Consider the following 15,676-nt stretch of genomic DNA (forward strand, 5'->3'; position numbering starts at 1 on the left):
TAATATTCAATGTCATGAGAATCTCAAATACCACTGCTGCTTATGTATCAGACACACACTGCAATGGAGTCCCATACAAAAAAAAAAGATTTTTAGTTACGGTGAAAACTTGGGTTTTTATAAAATCAAATGAGATGATTATGAATGGTGGTAATGTATGGATCAGGAAGGGACAGCTGTGGCCCATCTGAAGTCATTACTGTCATTTGCCTGGAGAAACTAAAAAATAACATTAACAAACCTCAGGCTAGCCAAGATGTGAACCTGCTATCTTAAAATAAAATTGTAGAACAATGCCATTAAATAAAACTGATGCTCTATTTATAACTAGTGAAATTATGATCTGTTAATTTTTGACGCACAATTAATGCACAAGCAAACGTGATGCATACAAATTGTTAACAGAAAGTAAATCAACACAGGCTTGGTAATCAGTGGCTTATGCCATAGAACTAAGTTTTATTTATACATGCCACACAGAGCAGCGGCAACACTTACCTGAGCTATCCGTTCCTCCTTCTGGGCTTCCACTCGAGTACATCGTCGCGAGCTTCCCGTCAAGAATAAATCTAAACCATCCATTGCTACCATTAGACAGCTCAAGGGCTGCTGCATCTGACCAGATGTAGAGACAGTCACGGCCGCGACATATGCACCAGTCTCGCCAGTGGTAAGCTTTACCAGGTAACATGTCGTTAGCATCGTCTAGCAATGGTTCCTGCTCATTTTCTTCCTGAAAGCAATCATCACATTCTTGTGACTTTCACACTTGTAACAGCCCCAAAAATCACAGCGTATCCTATGTACTGATGTGTCTCACAAGTGGGGTGCAATGCTGCAAGTCGAGGCACATAAATATTAGAACCAAGCTTAGCAAGTAATTTATAAATAAATATATAACCAAATAAAATAATTTTGATGTTGATTCTTTTTTTAGGCTGTTGCCCTGTGTGATTATGGGCAATAATGCCAAAGTTTCTGAGGTACATGCTGCCTCCATCTTCAGTGTGTAGGCCAGGGAGTTACAGTGTATAATACAGCATTCTGTTTGCTGGAAAAAAAAAAATTTTGATTTCCCTTTCCTAAACTCATACAAATAATATCAATGGGACACAGTCCTGTTGGGTCTATCCCCAGGGTATCTTGCCGACAACCTAATCCTTGACACCAACAATCTGCATACAGTTTTTGTCGCCTCCATCCAAGATATACGACCAGCCCACTGATATTATCCTGACCTGACTACTCAAAAATTGCCAAAGGAATCTTATAGCAAGTTCCTGAATTTTCTGTTGCAACCTAGAAATCAATTTCTATCTTTCATTTGTGAGGTGATGGCAACACTAGTGCCTCTTAATTTATAATACTCAATGTATGATACCAATGCTTGGAAGAACAGGAAATTTTTTGGAGGTACCTCTATTTTTTTTGAGGGGTGAGAATTTAGTAACACGTAAAATAACAACATGTCAGGCATGAAAAATTATTCTTTTCAATTTTACGGCAATAACCAATGAACCACTAGTGCTAGGCATGTGACATTTGGTATGCAGTTAAATGCATATATTGACTGCATTGTTATTATATTGATTGCAAAAATGCGAAACTTTGAGGTTATGCCCAACAAATTTAATGCAGACGGAGTTCATACTTAAGTAATAAATTCTCCAAGTAAATAAAATACAACAACAGTTACACTAGTTGAGCTGCGGGATTACACAACAAGAAGAGCTGGCTTTATGATTGATTTGCTTGGTATTTCATTTATACTCTCCCACTGCTAGACTCAGTAAACAAGAGCACAAGGTACAGCTATCCCTGCGCTTAATAAGTTAAGCACTATGTCATGAAGACATATGGCGGGAGTGAAGGTATAGCATCACCTTTCTTGACCTCAGCACTAGATAGAGGTGAGTGGTCAGCTTCACATTTTTGCTGTTTACCTCTGGGCAAAGGTAGCCCAGTACCCAACATATAGGAGGCTAGGTGGCCCCAGAAGCATTATGGCACTGTGAAGAAAGAAATCTTACACTGACAGGAATCAAACCCAGGCCATCCAGCCCACAGCCCGTCACTATATTGACTGAGCTATCCTGCCTCCAATCCAGAGTTTACTTTAATTGAATAATTTTTTATAATAGAATTGACTTACATTTTCATCTTTCTTGTTGCTTTGTGACTCTTGGCTATCCTGAGGTCCCGCCAACTGCAGCACTTTTGAAAATACACCCAATCGAGCAAAGTGGTCCAGGAAGATATCCTGTGCCTTAGTCATGAGATCCTGAATTATCTGCAGCACCACTAGGTGGCCATCTTCATCCTCCTGTATTAAAGTATGATAATTAAAAGCCCAGATAAGAACAAAATATCACTGACTAAAACCACACACAGTTTGGGCTGGTTTCACACTCTGACAGTTCACTTCAATTCGCTAATACATTAAAAACTTTCACTTCATCTGATACTTCCAACAAAATCTATAACTTACTGGTTTGTGGGTTAATTAATGGTACTTTATCAATTACAGAGTGTATTTAACATCAAAACTTTATAAAAAAATCATTCATTCAAAGATTATTCTCCTAAACAGCTTGTTACAATTGTGTACATCTGTTTCATTAACAACCATAAAAATAAAATTTGTAAGACTATACAGAAGCATGAGCACAAAGCAGGAACATTCTTAGCTGGGCCTGAAAATATCTCTCATTCCGAGGGAAAGTCAGAGGATGACACTGTGACATCTGAGGCTATTACAGCAGTATCAAAAATTATGATCTTCTGGGATATGATACCATATAGTTTGGTAGAAAGATACTAGCAAGAAAAACCTGCTACATCCTTATATTAGTTTAATTCTGGGTGAAAGATGGGTGCAACAGCTTCCTCAGAAATGTACGTACCCACCTACCAAACCTACACAGCATCACACCCCAGAAGACTGTAATCTTGTGAGACTGAGCATTTGAGAATGGAGAAATTTGGATTCAAGAGATGAAGGAACAAGGGCATAAAAAGATGTGCATTATGAAGAACATTTACAACTTTCACCCTTCGTCTAATACTGACAGGCTGACAGAAGCAACGAGGAGGAAACAGCCAGGACAAGCACTACTTACATAAAAACAAATGTACACAAGATCACAAAAGGTGTAGTACATGATGTAATACACATAATTACTAACGGTGGTCTCTGAAGTTCATTAATTGTATTTTAAAAATGTGAATAATTAATTGCAAATTAGTCATGAAAGTCTTCCATATAAAATTTCAACAAAACCCTGCTGAAGTTCTTATGGAATATAAGGAAAAGTCCATTTATGGCCATACTGTTGCCTAAGTTGTGAAGTGCTCCACCTCCATTTTAGGGCAAAAAAGAGGCAAGACACTTCTCTAATTCTCCATTTTGTTTTGTGCTATCCGCACACAATGCCACAGGTTTACCTTACTTGTAGGAGTGAGATTTCAGAATATGTTTTGGTCTAAGTCACATTTAAACTGCAGTTATTCCCTAACTTCAAACAAAGTTTCCTGAAAATTGGTATCCACAGACACAGTACACTCCGATACTCAGACCATGAATTGCAAATCAGGATTTATTATACCTCATATGACAGAAACGTGCAAGTGTTCAACACACTTTAGAGTCTCACAGAATTAATTTCAAAAAACCTGTCCACTGGTTTGGGATCTATACTAGGTCACAGAGAGAGACATAACCTTCACATAAGTTGCTCTTTTATTTTATTAAGAACGCCTAAAAATTATACTTTGTAGTCAGGGAAATAAGGTGACAGCTGGACAGACACATGATCCTGTATTATTATACAAGATGGAACACTTCTGAAGGGAAACATGCCACTGGATACTATGGCAAGCTCCAATTTTCTGTTACTTGGTGCTATGGAAGGCCAAATGAAGGCAGAAATACTGTAAATGTTCAAACAGTTAGGTCACTATTTATGATCTCAGTGCTAGAGCTTGGCCAAGAGCCCAGAGAAGCATTCCAGCCTTCACATTTAAGCCAACATTTATGGCATTATAATAATGTACTAACCAACTCCATGGCCTGTAGTCCGCAAGCGAAGTATACCAACTGAGCGACTGCCGATTGTCGGCGAAGTTAGTGCCACGTGTTAGAGGGTGTCACGTGGTCAGCGCAACGAATCCCCATGGCCATTAATCTCGGTTTTATAGACCGGAACCACTATTTCCTTGACATAGCTCCTCAGTTATACGCATGAGGCTGAGTAGACCCTGTTCCAGACCCACTACTTCTCACAAAATCTGGTAGCGCCAGGAATCGAACCCAGGACCTCTGGATCTGTAGCCAGGAACTCTGACCACTAGACCACAGAGGCGGTATAGGTTTCTGAGATTTTTAAACATTTCAATTAAATTCACAGGCATCTAAGTTTCTCATACTGGTAAATATGGAAATTGCTACCATATGGGATGTGACACTATGTAACGTGGTAGGAAAGTACCTGCTCCTATCTTCAGGATATTTCTCAACCCTGAAGCAGCAACAGGTTCCTATGAAATGTCGGTACTTCTCTACTATGTCATACAGAATCATTGTAGCCTTTATAATGCAAATTCTATTTGCACTAAATTATTGTGGGGGGTGGGGGGAAGCCAACAAACTGCACTCTTCTGCCAACGAATGGTACATTCAATGTTCCTCGATTTAAGGCTTTCCTTCACGCAACATTCCATTTCAAAGATCCCATGTCAATGATAATCTATGTTAAATTTCCTCCATTTTAAGGTTATCCTCACTTTCATGATCAAATCAATTGATTTCCACAGAAACCTTAAATGGGATTTTCACTGTACTATCAGAATCATCGGACAAGCAGCTGGTGGCCATTATGTATGAGTTCTGTGCTGCAACCCCGTACAACTGCACACCCAGTGACTATTTAAACCTTCACGTTTAACTGAACATTTACGGTACTACCGACATCAAAAGTGATATTCAATCAAGTTAATTAACACTTCAGAACAATGTTACTTACAAACCAGAATTACATTTAGCGTGCTCTGCCAATTATTTCATGTCATTCAACATGGAACTGAGCCCCACTTCACGCAGATGTTAGCAGTCATCACATCTCAACAAACCAATCACAAACACAACTAAAGTAATTTACCGTCTTTATTATAAACTTGTCATGCAAGTCACGACGTAGCGATAACCCAAGTCCTTGAGGTTTCCCTCCAAGTTTAGGAACCCAACAGTAATATTTGGTGCCCCCATTGTGCTGTTTCGGGGGTGTTACATATGAGATCTGAAAAACAGTAACTTTGGGTTACAAGGTAGCAACCGCATGCCACCGCTTCATCTTAATCCTTAATTAAAAACAAAATGAACATTTCTGCCTCTAATTTATGGATGATGCTCTATTAAATGCTAAATTCAAGCAGTCCTGAATGGCAGGATGATTATATTTGAAAATGGGATGGGGTGGTAGTGTTTGCACTTTAGCATAGGTCTACATGGAGTCTGGATGCCAGGTTGCCATTGAACCTACAAATCTATTGATGGCAAAAACAGTCTTCTTCCTATTACATTCCTGCTACTTACATAAGTCTTGAAGATTACTTACTCATGGAGCTGAGCCCTTCTGGAGGAGCTGCCAATTCTGCAGCTACTCAAGAATTTCCCAACATTTTATGGAACCCGAAGGTTCATCAGCGTGTTCACAAGAGCCCTCCACTGGTCCCTATCCTGAGCCAGATCTACCCAATCCATACCATCCCATCCTATCTCTCTAAGATCCGTTCTAATATTGTCCACCCACCTATGCCTTGGACTTCCCTGTGGTCTCTTTCTTTCTGGCTTTCCCACCAATATCCTATACACATTCCTAGTCTCCCAAATTCGTGCTACATGACCTGCCCACCTCATCCTCCTTGACTTGATCATTCTAATTTTGTATCACTGTTTCACATTAAAATATTTACCTTCATCTATCCCTTCCAAACCTTCCTCCACATTCTTTCCCTGTACCTTTTATTTGTGTATCCTACCATCATCATTTCTCTCCCCATGTCCCAGCAACAGCAGAAGGCAGTTTATGTTTTCCCCACATTCTTGAAACTCAAAAGGATGTATTCCATAATCTAGTAAATAAAGTTTCCAACAGAGAACTTTGCGATTTTCTTTGTTTATCAAATTTGACTAAAAGTTTAGGTATGCACAGAAAGATCTATTTATGGCTTTAAGCAAAGCTGATTTTAATAAGAGTAAATATGGCTGAAAAGTGGAACTATCCAACAACTTTTAGTGACAATCTCCCAACTTAAATTTTAAAAACATCTGTCCAAAAATTTAGGTCCTAATACTAGTTCACAGGCAGAGATAACCTCCAAAAAAGGCATTTTTTTTATGAACAATGTCTAAAAGGGAATTTTCTCATAAAATCTAATAACACAATTTAAACAATAATCATATCTCACAGTGAATCTGTCAATTTCATACTAAACAAAAGTATAAACCTGATTTGAACCAGTAATTATTATTATTCATGAATTATTCAATAATGTTCAAACAGTCACAAGGATTTTGCAGCATCTGTCAAAACAATAAAATAAATTCCCCCCTCAAGAATAAAATGTTACTACATGTATCACTTCAAACCAGTTTATCTATAATTCATTCTTAGTTGTGTGAATTGTTAAAACTTGGACAATTCAGAATTCTGATCTTGCAACGAGTGAGGACCAAACGTGATGAATTTCAAACTGCATCCAAACATAATTTCCTGCATTCTGTCACTCTTGTTTATAAATGGTAATACCGCTTCACTATCCGACAGGCAGAGCACGCTAAAATTCATACAATTATAACAGGAAAAATCCAATACCCATGTTGGGTTTGTCTTTTTTCCTGCAAATAAATATTAATCCTTTTAATAACAGTCTCTGACTTCAGACAACAGTTCTGTTCACTTTCCGTTTTGCTGAAACTCTTAACCTAACCACCGCCAACAAGATATCTCACACAATTAATCCTCTGGGCACTTCTCAAGACATTCTGAAGGAGGGACTAATGCCTGAGAAAAATACAGATGACCCCACTGAGGGCTCCAGTAGCCATAATATTTGGGTTTGGAAGCAGAGAGGAAGAGCAGGACAAGGAAGGAGGCAAAGGGAGCAACATTTGTTTTTAATTTCTAAAAATTAAGATTAACCTGCAAATGCAGTCACTACAAAACCTCCAGTTATAAACACTAGTATTTTTTTGCAAATTTGCAGTTATAAGTGGCAATAAGTTATAAAATGTCCGCACAGTATTATCTATTGTGTTCACTCCTTTTTGTTTAATTACATCGAAGACCATAAGACTTATGGGAAAACCATACATGGAATAAACTATATTTAATTTTTCCTTATGACTTTCATTTTAAACACTTTACATTCCGATGTATACATCTGGCATGTTACGTTCTAGATGCACACAGAAGTGAAAGCAGGTCTTCACATAAAGTGTCCATTATTTTAACTGAAACTAGGATGTCTACAAATGTCAGTATAACTGCCCATATTGAAGAAAACTGTATTCACAGAAAAATCCATATATATATGTATATAAACAAAACTCATAAAGCCTATTTTCCTACTGTGTAAATTTCTGGTCCAACAGATCTATTTCTCTGTTATTAATGTTATTTCATTTCTTGTGAATAACTTAAAGTACAGATTTTCTGTAATTTATATTTCTCAGCTATAACCTGAAAATTACACAATGTCACCATATTTATTAACTGTGAACGTATAAACAATGCTTCATACATAATGTTCATTCAGCAACTACACAGATTTATTTATGGTTTATTTTATGATGATGTCAGTAGCATTAGATGACAGAATCAGTAAACAACTGGAGAGGATGTGGAAGGAAGCAGTCATGGCATAATATGAGGCATTATCCTGAAATTTGCCTGAAAGAACTAAAGAAAACCACAACAAACCTCACTCATAATACCTGACTTCTGGGCTTGCCAAATACAAACAACTGTTACCCACTCAATTACAAAATTCAAAAACAAAATCCACAGGAAAACAGACAGAATCGTTGTGGGAATGAGATATTCCACTAATGTCCAATTCTGACATTCTGAAAAATGATGAACAACATAACGGAGACTGGCATGTTTCTTTATTAGCAACAACTGCTTCGAAACTTCCTAGTTCACACATACATATGTACATACAATGAAAAAGGCCAAATCCTAAACAATTTCAATTTTAGACAACATATTATGACTTCAGAAAAGAAGACATTTGAGAGATATTCAGCTGCCCTTTCCATGTTCTATGTGAATGTAATTTCTTACCTCATTGTCCAGCACTGTTGCAATTACTTCGACAAGCATCGTGCCAAAGTTGTATGTAGGAGACTCTGGGCTGCATGCTTCCACAAGCAAAGACGGCTGGATGTAATGCACCATTTTCTTTATTAGATTAAGACTTGCTTTCCTGGAAAATGTGACAGTAACACAAATAACATACACTATGAGTGCCCCAAACTTAAATATATTCACAGCACTAGTTAGGTCCAAAAGGTCAACATTAACATGAATTTTAATTAAATGTGTATTTACTTTAATGGCAGGGAGTAGTCATTCCATTCAATCCAGACCGTCTCTGGGCCAAGACTGAACCCAAGACCTCCTGAATAAGAAGCAGGAGTTATGCCCACTAAACCACATCATTCAGAGTGAAATTTTATGAATTTGAAGCTCTTAAAACCGAGGAATCAGTGTATACCCTTGCTGAGCAAGTACAGTTTGCAAACAACTAGGCATGAGTATAAACATATCACACAAATAAAATGGCTCTTTTCTTTTGGAATAGGTTATATTACCTGATGGATGCCAACATGGTAGACTGGAAAGTGTTACAGAAGACAGGAAGTAGGCGACGTAGATAAACAGGTGCCATCTCTGGATCTCCCTTGGGTTCTCCGCTATCATCTGACTCCACAGCATCAGTTTTCTTCTCCTTCTCAGCCGGTATCATCCACTCCCCTGCCACAACAAAGGACCACACTCTGACTCACTCATTAATTAAAAATCATATTGTGGTACTCAGTTCTGTATATGTCTGTGCTGCTTTTATCCCTTTAAAATGCATTATGGTTTCTATATGCATTGCCTGCATCAGCCTGCCAGGAAATGTGTTAATAAGGCATTCCCTTCATCCGGATTTAAAGTAAGGAGAAGTACATTTCTGAGACTGGATATCTTAGTCTACATCTTCATCCAAAAGGAAAGGGACATTCTGCAGGGGTCTGCTATATACACTAGTGCGTATCGCTTGGCCTAGTAAAGAGTCAGACAGACTTTGTCTCCATGTTTAAGGAGTACAGGGCACATGTATGGTACCTGGAGATTGAAGAATGGCTGCTACTTCACGGTGACCCTCGTCAATTCTTTCCCTTGCCTTGTCCAATGGAGTCTTCCCATCTTCGTCACGCAGATCCGGATTTGCACCATGACGAAGCAGCACTTTTGCGATTGCTGGGCGACCAAAACAAGCTGCATAGTGGAGTGACGATGAACGCTGTCCTATGGTGAATGAATTTGCAATTCCAATATACGAAAACAGTCATATATCCCCTGAGGTTTCAGTTCTCACAAAGATGACTATGAAGATTACCGTTCTCTGGGATGTGTTGCATAGTATTGTAGACTGTCACCAACTTTCAGAAAAATCTGCTGCCTCCTTCTTCAGGGTGAGGCAGCAGGTTCATCTCATAAAACTGGTAACCATCTACCAGACTACACAGCATCACATCCAAGAATATGGTAATCTTCATTCATGTATCCATTATATAACAGATATACATGAATAGCTGCAGGATAAATTACATATCTATTGCTTAAAAATCATGAAATTTGGAATGTAGCTGATAAAGGTGATACAACCCATCAATAATCCCCACAGCAAGTTTTACTGCCCTTTTATAAACAGGTAAAATAATGCATTCCAGTTGTGGCAATTCTACCTCATTCAAAAACTGAAAGGTTTGTAAATCTCAAAATGAAGTTTCACTCCATGCTTGGGATCAATTCCATTAATGGCTATTTATATTTTTTTCAAGGTTTCCAAAGCAATTTCAACCTTACAGACATTAGGGTCACTTATGCGGCTCAGCTGCAAACATTTCGGTCTACCCAATACAATCAGCGCATTATACATTTAAGAGCCAATAATTTTCAATCTATTCAAAACACTATGGAAATTCACAAGAAGATTACCAGTACATCTTTCACCAATTTACTTAAACGTTGGCAGTCCTTATAAAATTCTTTATAAGTCTCTAATATGTTTGTTCATATTGTTTACTTCATGCTCATTAATTCTGCATTTTGGATGTTTCCTTCTTAATGCTCATGAACGCACTTTAGCTTTGTCTCTTACATTGTACAGATTATCCCCATTCCTGGACTTGGACTCTGCTGGAATTTACGAGGAGGGCAGGGTGTAGGATGAGAATATTTTCCAAATATCTGGCCGCTCAATTAAAGGGTCCTAACGCATGTCTGTTCAGTCCCCATGCTGGTACCAACACTAACATGAAATTACAAACTGTAAAGGTGTGGAGGCATTCTATGGTTTATCACAGCACAATTAATGGAAATCCATCAAATGGTTAACAAATCATCCAGTGCCTGAGGTTGTATGCTCTAACATTACATCATTTGCAGAAGCTACTAGGCATTAAATGATGTATCATTATGCAGAGTGGAATGAAAATAATATATCAGGAAGTGACAGTGTAGGTTCAAAATAATCATCATGACAGCTGCTTGGAGGGACTGAGGAAATCCACACACACAAGCTGCAATGAGGACAGCTGGGTCCTAACAGAGACCAAGCATCGCCTGAACACCACGCTGCACACATCGAAGAACATGATCTCCCAGGTTGTAACACTGTGTACTTCGGTAGAAACTCGCTGATGTCTGGGCGTTCATACTGCCTCCATACTCTGGGATGACGTATAAGATAAACAAGAAGGAAGCGGCAAAGCTTGCAATCCTCTGAAATGTCTGCGACTTTCTACTGAACTACATGATTCTACAACTCAAGAGAACTGTATTCTTCACAGTCATGGCTGTGACAACCTTGAAGCAACATTATAGACTACATTCAGTTCGATAAACATCAGATACAGACAAATATGTGTGCACACACTTGGACCTCAAGCAAGGCAAATGGCTACCACCATACAATAAACACACCTCCCCTTATAAAATAAGGAAAGCCGAGCAGAATGTGTCAGAGTTCGAACACCCACATACAAGTAAGATCTAAAAGTTTGTGACGATTGTATATTGCTACAAGTATTATGTTTTTGGACATTATCCATCGTCTTGTCTACTTTCTAAAAACCGTTCTGTATCTTTTTTGAAAACACAACATTTCAGAAACTGGATTCTCTTCCCATCCTCAGTTAAAACCTACTCAGTAGGGTCCAACAGATAGAGCTAGCCCCTTTCTCCAGATAGTTCCATCTATTGGACCCTACTGAGTAGGTTTTACCTGAGAACAGGGACAGAATTGTCTCCGAAATGTTGTGTTTTCAAAAAGAAACAGGACAGTTTTAGAAAATAGACAAGACGATGGATAATGTCCAAAAACATAATACTCGTACCCACATAGAAGGTTTCGCAATAGCATATCAACACAACTATCAACTGAGAGGCATTACTATGCGTATCCCTAAACAAGACTGTGCTCATTTTGGAAAACTCCAAATAAAAAAAAAATGTGGCAGAGAACAAATTTCCATGGATGCAATTAAAAACATCCTGTTTTCCAAATGAAAGGAAACATAAAAAGTTGCGAAGATGAGACAAGCCCACGAGTGCCGGTGTGTCGGGATAGCTGGCTTACCCTTGTTCAGCACCTCTATCGCACAGAAACTCGACCATCTCCTGAGTTCCAAATGCAGACGCCCAGTTCAGTAGTGTCTGGCCTACATCATCCATGAAATTTACTTCAATCCCTTTAAAAGAATAAAAAAATAAAGTCACTAAGTCAACGTAACATGTAAAATATACAATGCATTTGAGAAACAGCTTAATTAAAGAAAATCTATTGTACGGCATACATCTCGTATGGTTGGCTCAGTAACCAGAGGCAGAGTTTATGCACTGCAACCCTCAATAAATGCCTGTGTGATATGTAACGAAAATCCATCAGGCATTAATGATGTTGCCTTTTCAATCAGTATCCTTCCAGCCGCACTATGCCCTGGGGTTTACTCAGCCTCTAACAGAAATGAGTACCAGGAATTAATTAAATAATCTTCCTGGGAGTAAAGTGCGGCAGGCGCATAAGGCTGACACCCTTACCGCTATCTTTGAGCCGACTGTCTAGATAATGTGGGACCCTCAACGTCTCACAACCCTATGGGCCTTCACGGCCTGGTACAGGGAAAGCTTTACCTTTTTTTTTTATCTTCTTACAGAGCAGTCAATGCTGCCTTAACCCTTCCAGACCACAGACAGACAACTCTGCAAGTCATGACACTGCAGGAGGGGGGAGCAGATGGGATGATGATGATGATGATGACGGAGGAAGGCAATGTTAAAATCAATACAAGGAAGAGACATAGGGATATGAGAGACAGGGAAGTGCAGGAGAACAGATATAGTAGTAGCAACAGAAAATTAAAATAAATATAATGTAGGAGAAAGAAGAACAAAGAGGAGAAATACAAGAACATGAACAAGAGAGATTGAGAGAACAAGAAAAAGGTCGAGACAAAGTAGAATTTAAAATAACCTTGGTGTGAAAGGGTTGAATAACAAATGTAAAAAGCAAGAGAAAGAAATTAAGGAAAAGAATGAAGAGGAAGAAAGAAAAGAAAAGTATATAATTTGTTTAAAGTACTTCTTGTAATACTGAGCGCACCTCCACTGTCTATAGCCTCCACCAGAGCATCGGTATCTTTGCTGCGAATGCAATCAATAAGCTGTCGGTGTGACTTCTCTCCGGCACTCTCCATACGACGGAATCTTGGTATCAACTGACCTGCTCCTACACAGCCCATACCGGTGCGTGACAGAGCTTTACGACCTTCAAACAACAGCACTAGAAGGAGATCTACCAACCGCATTGAGTCTAGAGAACACCTGTCACAAACATACAAAAACAAAATAACAATTTGTACACTAACTGCCTTGTGGGATGTAATGCCTGTTAAGCACAAACACATAAAAGTTTACTGTATGGGAACAGATTCTTACAGTTCCTGCTCCTGCAGGCCTGGCAGCAATAATTCAACTTGAGGGTAACAATATCATGACTACATTTAGCCCGACGGAGCATACTGGTGTACCTGCCATCACAGATGAAAAGCACAGCCAACGAACATTAAACAAAATATGAAGTGGGCCCCATCTGATTTTCTCATACCTAGCTGCAGACACAGGAGATGGCAATAGCACACATGAATATTAGGAACCAAAAGTTCTGAATTTCCATCAGAATCTTGATCTGTATTCTATATTCATTTTCTTAAAGCTCATACTTTCTCTACACTTAAATTGAGAAATTAAGAAATTAATAATATATGTATATCCCTGCAGGCTGGACTATTTGTTATGGTTACAAGCAACTCATGAGCCACAGTTTGCACACTCCTGTTCAATAACAGAGAGGCCATACCACAGCTCAGGGAGTTAGTAGCCAGCACAGTTCACATGGGATTTGTGGTGGACAAAGTGGGGTGGGGCACATCTGCTCCAAGTACTTTGGCTTCCCCTGTAATTCCAACACAAGCTCCACTTCCCCCCTTTATCACTGGGGGCAGGTACAACAGACCGCTTACATCCTACATACCATGAGACTCAGTCCCACCCTACCCTAAGAATTAAAATCCCAAAGAAGTTTCATTTGTCCAAAATTACAGGTATAACCATGAGACATATGACACAATGGTTATTAATTTATATTTTAAAACAAATACAAAACAAAACTTTAATATACAGAACTATAAGTTTGCCTGTGGTTGTGTATGGATGTGAAAGTTGGTCTCTGACATTAAGGGAGGAACATAGACTGAGGGTGTTTGAGAACAGGGTGTTGAGGAGAATATTCGGACTAAAGAGAGATGAAGTGACAGGAGGTTGGAGAGAACTGCATAATGAGGAGCTTCATAACTTGTACGCTTCGCCAAGTATAATTAGAGTGATCAAGACAAGGAGGACAAGGGGGGAGGGCATGTAGCACGAATGGGGGAGAAGATGAATGCATATAGGATATTGGTGGGAAAGCCAGAAGGAAAGAGACCACTGGTAAGACCAAGGCGTAGGTGGATGGACAATATAAAATGGATCTTAGATGAATAGGATAGGATGGTATGGATTTGGTTGATCTGGCTCAGGATAGGGACAGGTGGAGGGCTCTTGTGAGCAGAGTAATGAACCTTCTGGTTCCATAAAACGCTGGGAAGTTCTTGAGTAACTGCACAATTGGCAATTTCTCAAGAAGGGCTCATCTCAGTCAGTGAGTGGGGGAATATACTTACTTACCTTTCATCCCCTTTCAGAGCCTTCTCTATAGCATCTGGCAGTTCTGACCGCAAGAGATCCTGCAACAAGGACAGGAACGTGAATATTCACTGAACAGTAACCCAGTCCGCATGCTTGTATGACTTCAGTTCCACTACTTACATGGGTGATACTTGGAGAACCTCGACACAAGGTTGATAACAAACTGATTATTGTGGATACTGAAGCCGAAGATTTTGTTTCGGGTGTTGTGGTGGTGGTATTGACACCGGGTGTCCCTAAGTAAACAAAGTCACTTTTAGTGCTGTACAAGAATGTGAACAAGAATGTACATAACAAAAAACAGGTGCAGGATCGCATGGGTCCTCAGGGTGACATATTCCAGACTTTCGGCAGGTAAAACGAAGTGACTCCTGGGATATGCAGAGTAGAATGTAAGAGGAGCTTCAATAGCTCAGTCAGTATAGCAATTAGGCTACAGGTTGGATGACCAGGGTTCAATTCCTGGCACGGGCAAATGATTTCTCTCTTCTCCATAGGATTCAGACTGGCTCTGGGGCCAGACAGCCTCCTATCCAATGGGTACCAGGGCTCTTTCCCCAGGAGGTAAAGTGGCAGGGGCATGAAGCTCAACAATCACCTCCATCCAGTGCCTTCATGGCACAGATCTTAACTACATAATTAAGTAGAGCGATAATTTTTTATCTTCTTACCATGATAAAGATATTTGACAAAGACATTTAAAAAGCTGAAAAGTCAGTGTGCTAGAATTTAGGTTCTCACAGGGGTGACCAAAATGAGTAGTGTCTTCTGATATGTGACACTGTGTAGGATTGGTAAACATTCACCGATGTTTCAGAGGTATGTCAGAGAGCTTGTAACAGACTACAGAGTATCACATCCAAGAAGACATGAATCTCCATGAAACAATTCTGTCTGTAACAAACACAACATACTAACTATTGCCTGTTATCTGGAAGGGTGATGATCATGATGCTACAGTACAATTTAAAACTCACCTGGTCCAGCACAAGTCGATGTGGCTGGACCTGCGGCATTTGAGAGCCTGGTGAGAAGTTCTGATACCAGTCCGTGATCTGCTAAGGGTGCTGGATCCACACCCCTTCTCGTGAAACGGT

At 39.3% G+C, this 15,676-nt stretch overlaps 1 protein-coding gene across 1 annotated transcript in view; it reads right to left on the bottom strand.

Annotated features, from left to right (window-relative positions):
• LOC111874990 (E3 ubiquitin-protein ligase HECTD1) overlaps positions 1–15,676 on the bottom strand; it is a gene marked incomplete at its 5' end in the record, with an annotated part of 58,198 nt that overhangs the window by 38,905 nt on the left and 3,617 nt on the right. The window contains 10 exon segments of the mRNA XM_033755674.1: positions 499–733; positions 2,153–2,323; positions 8,346–8,487; positions 8,876–9,038; positions 9,396–9,578; positions 11,927–12,025; positions 12,937–13,157; positions 14,559–14,617; positions 14,700–14,815; positions 15,557–15,676. Coding sequence (XP_033611565.1) covers positions 499–733; positions 2,153–2,323; positions 8,346–8,487; positions 8,876–9,038; positions 9,396–9,578; positions 11,927–12,025; positions 12,937–13,157; positions 14,559–14,617; positions 14,700–14,815; positions 15,557–15,676 — 1,509 coding nt within the window.

This window comes from Cryptotermes secundus, unplaced genomic scaffold, assembly GCF_002891405.2.
Source record: "Cryptotermes secundus unplaced genomic scaffold, Csec_1.0 scaffold868, whole genome shotgun sequence".
NCBI classification, from domain to species: Eukaryota; Metazoa; Arthropoda; class Insecta; order Blattodea; family Kalotermitidae; genus Cryptotermes; species Cryptotermes secundus.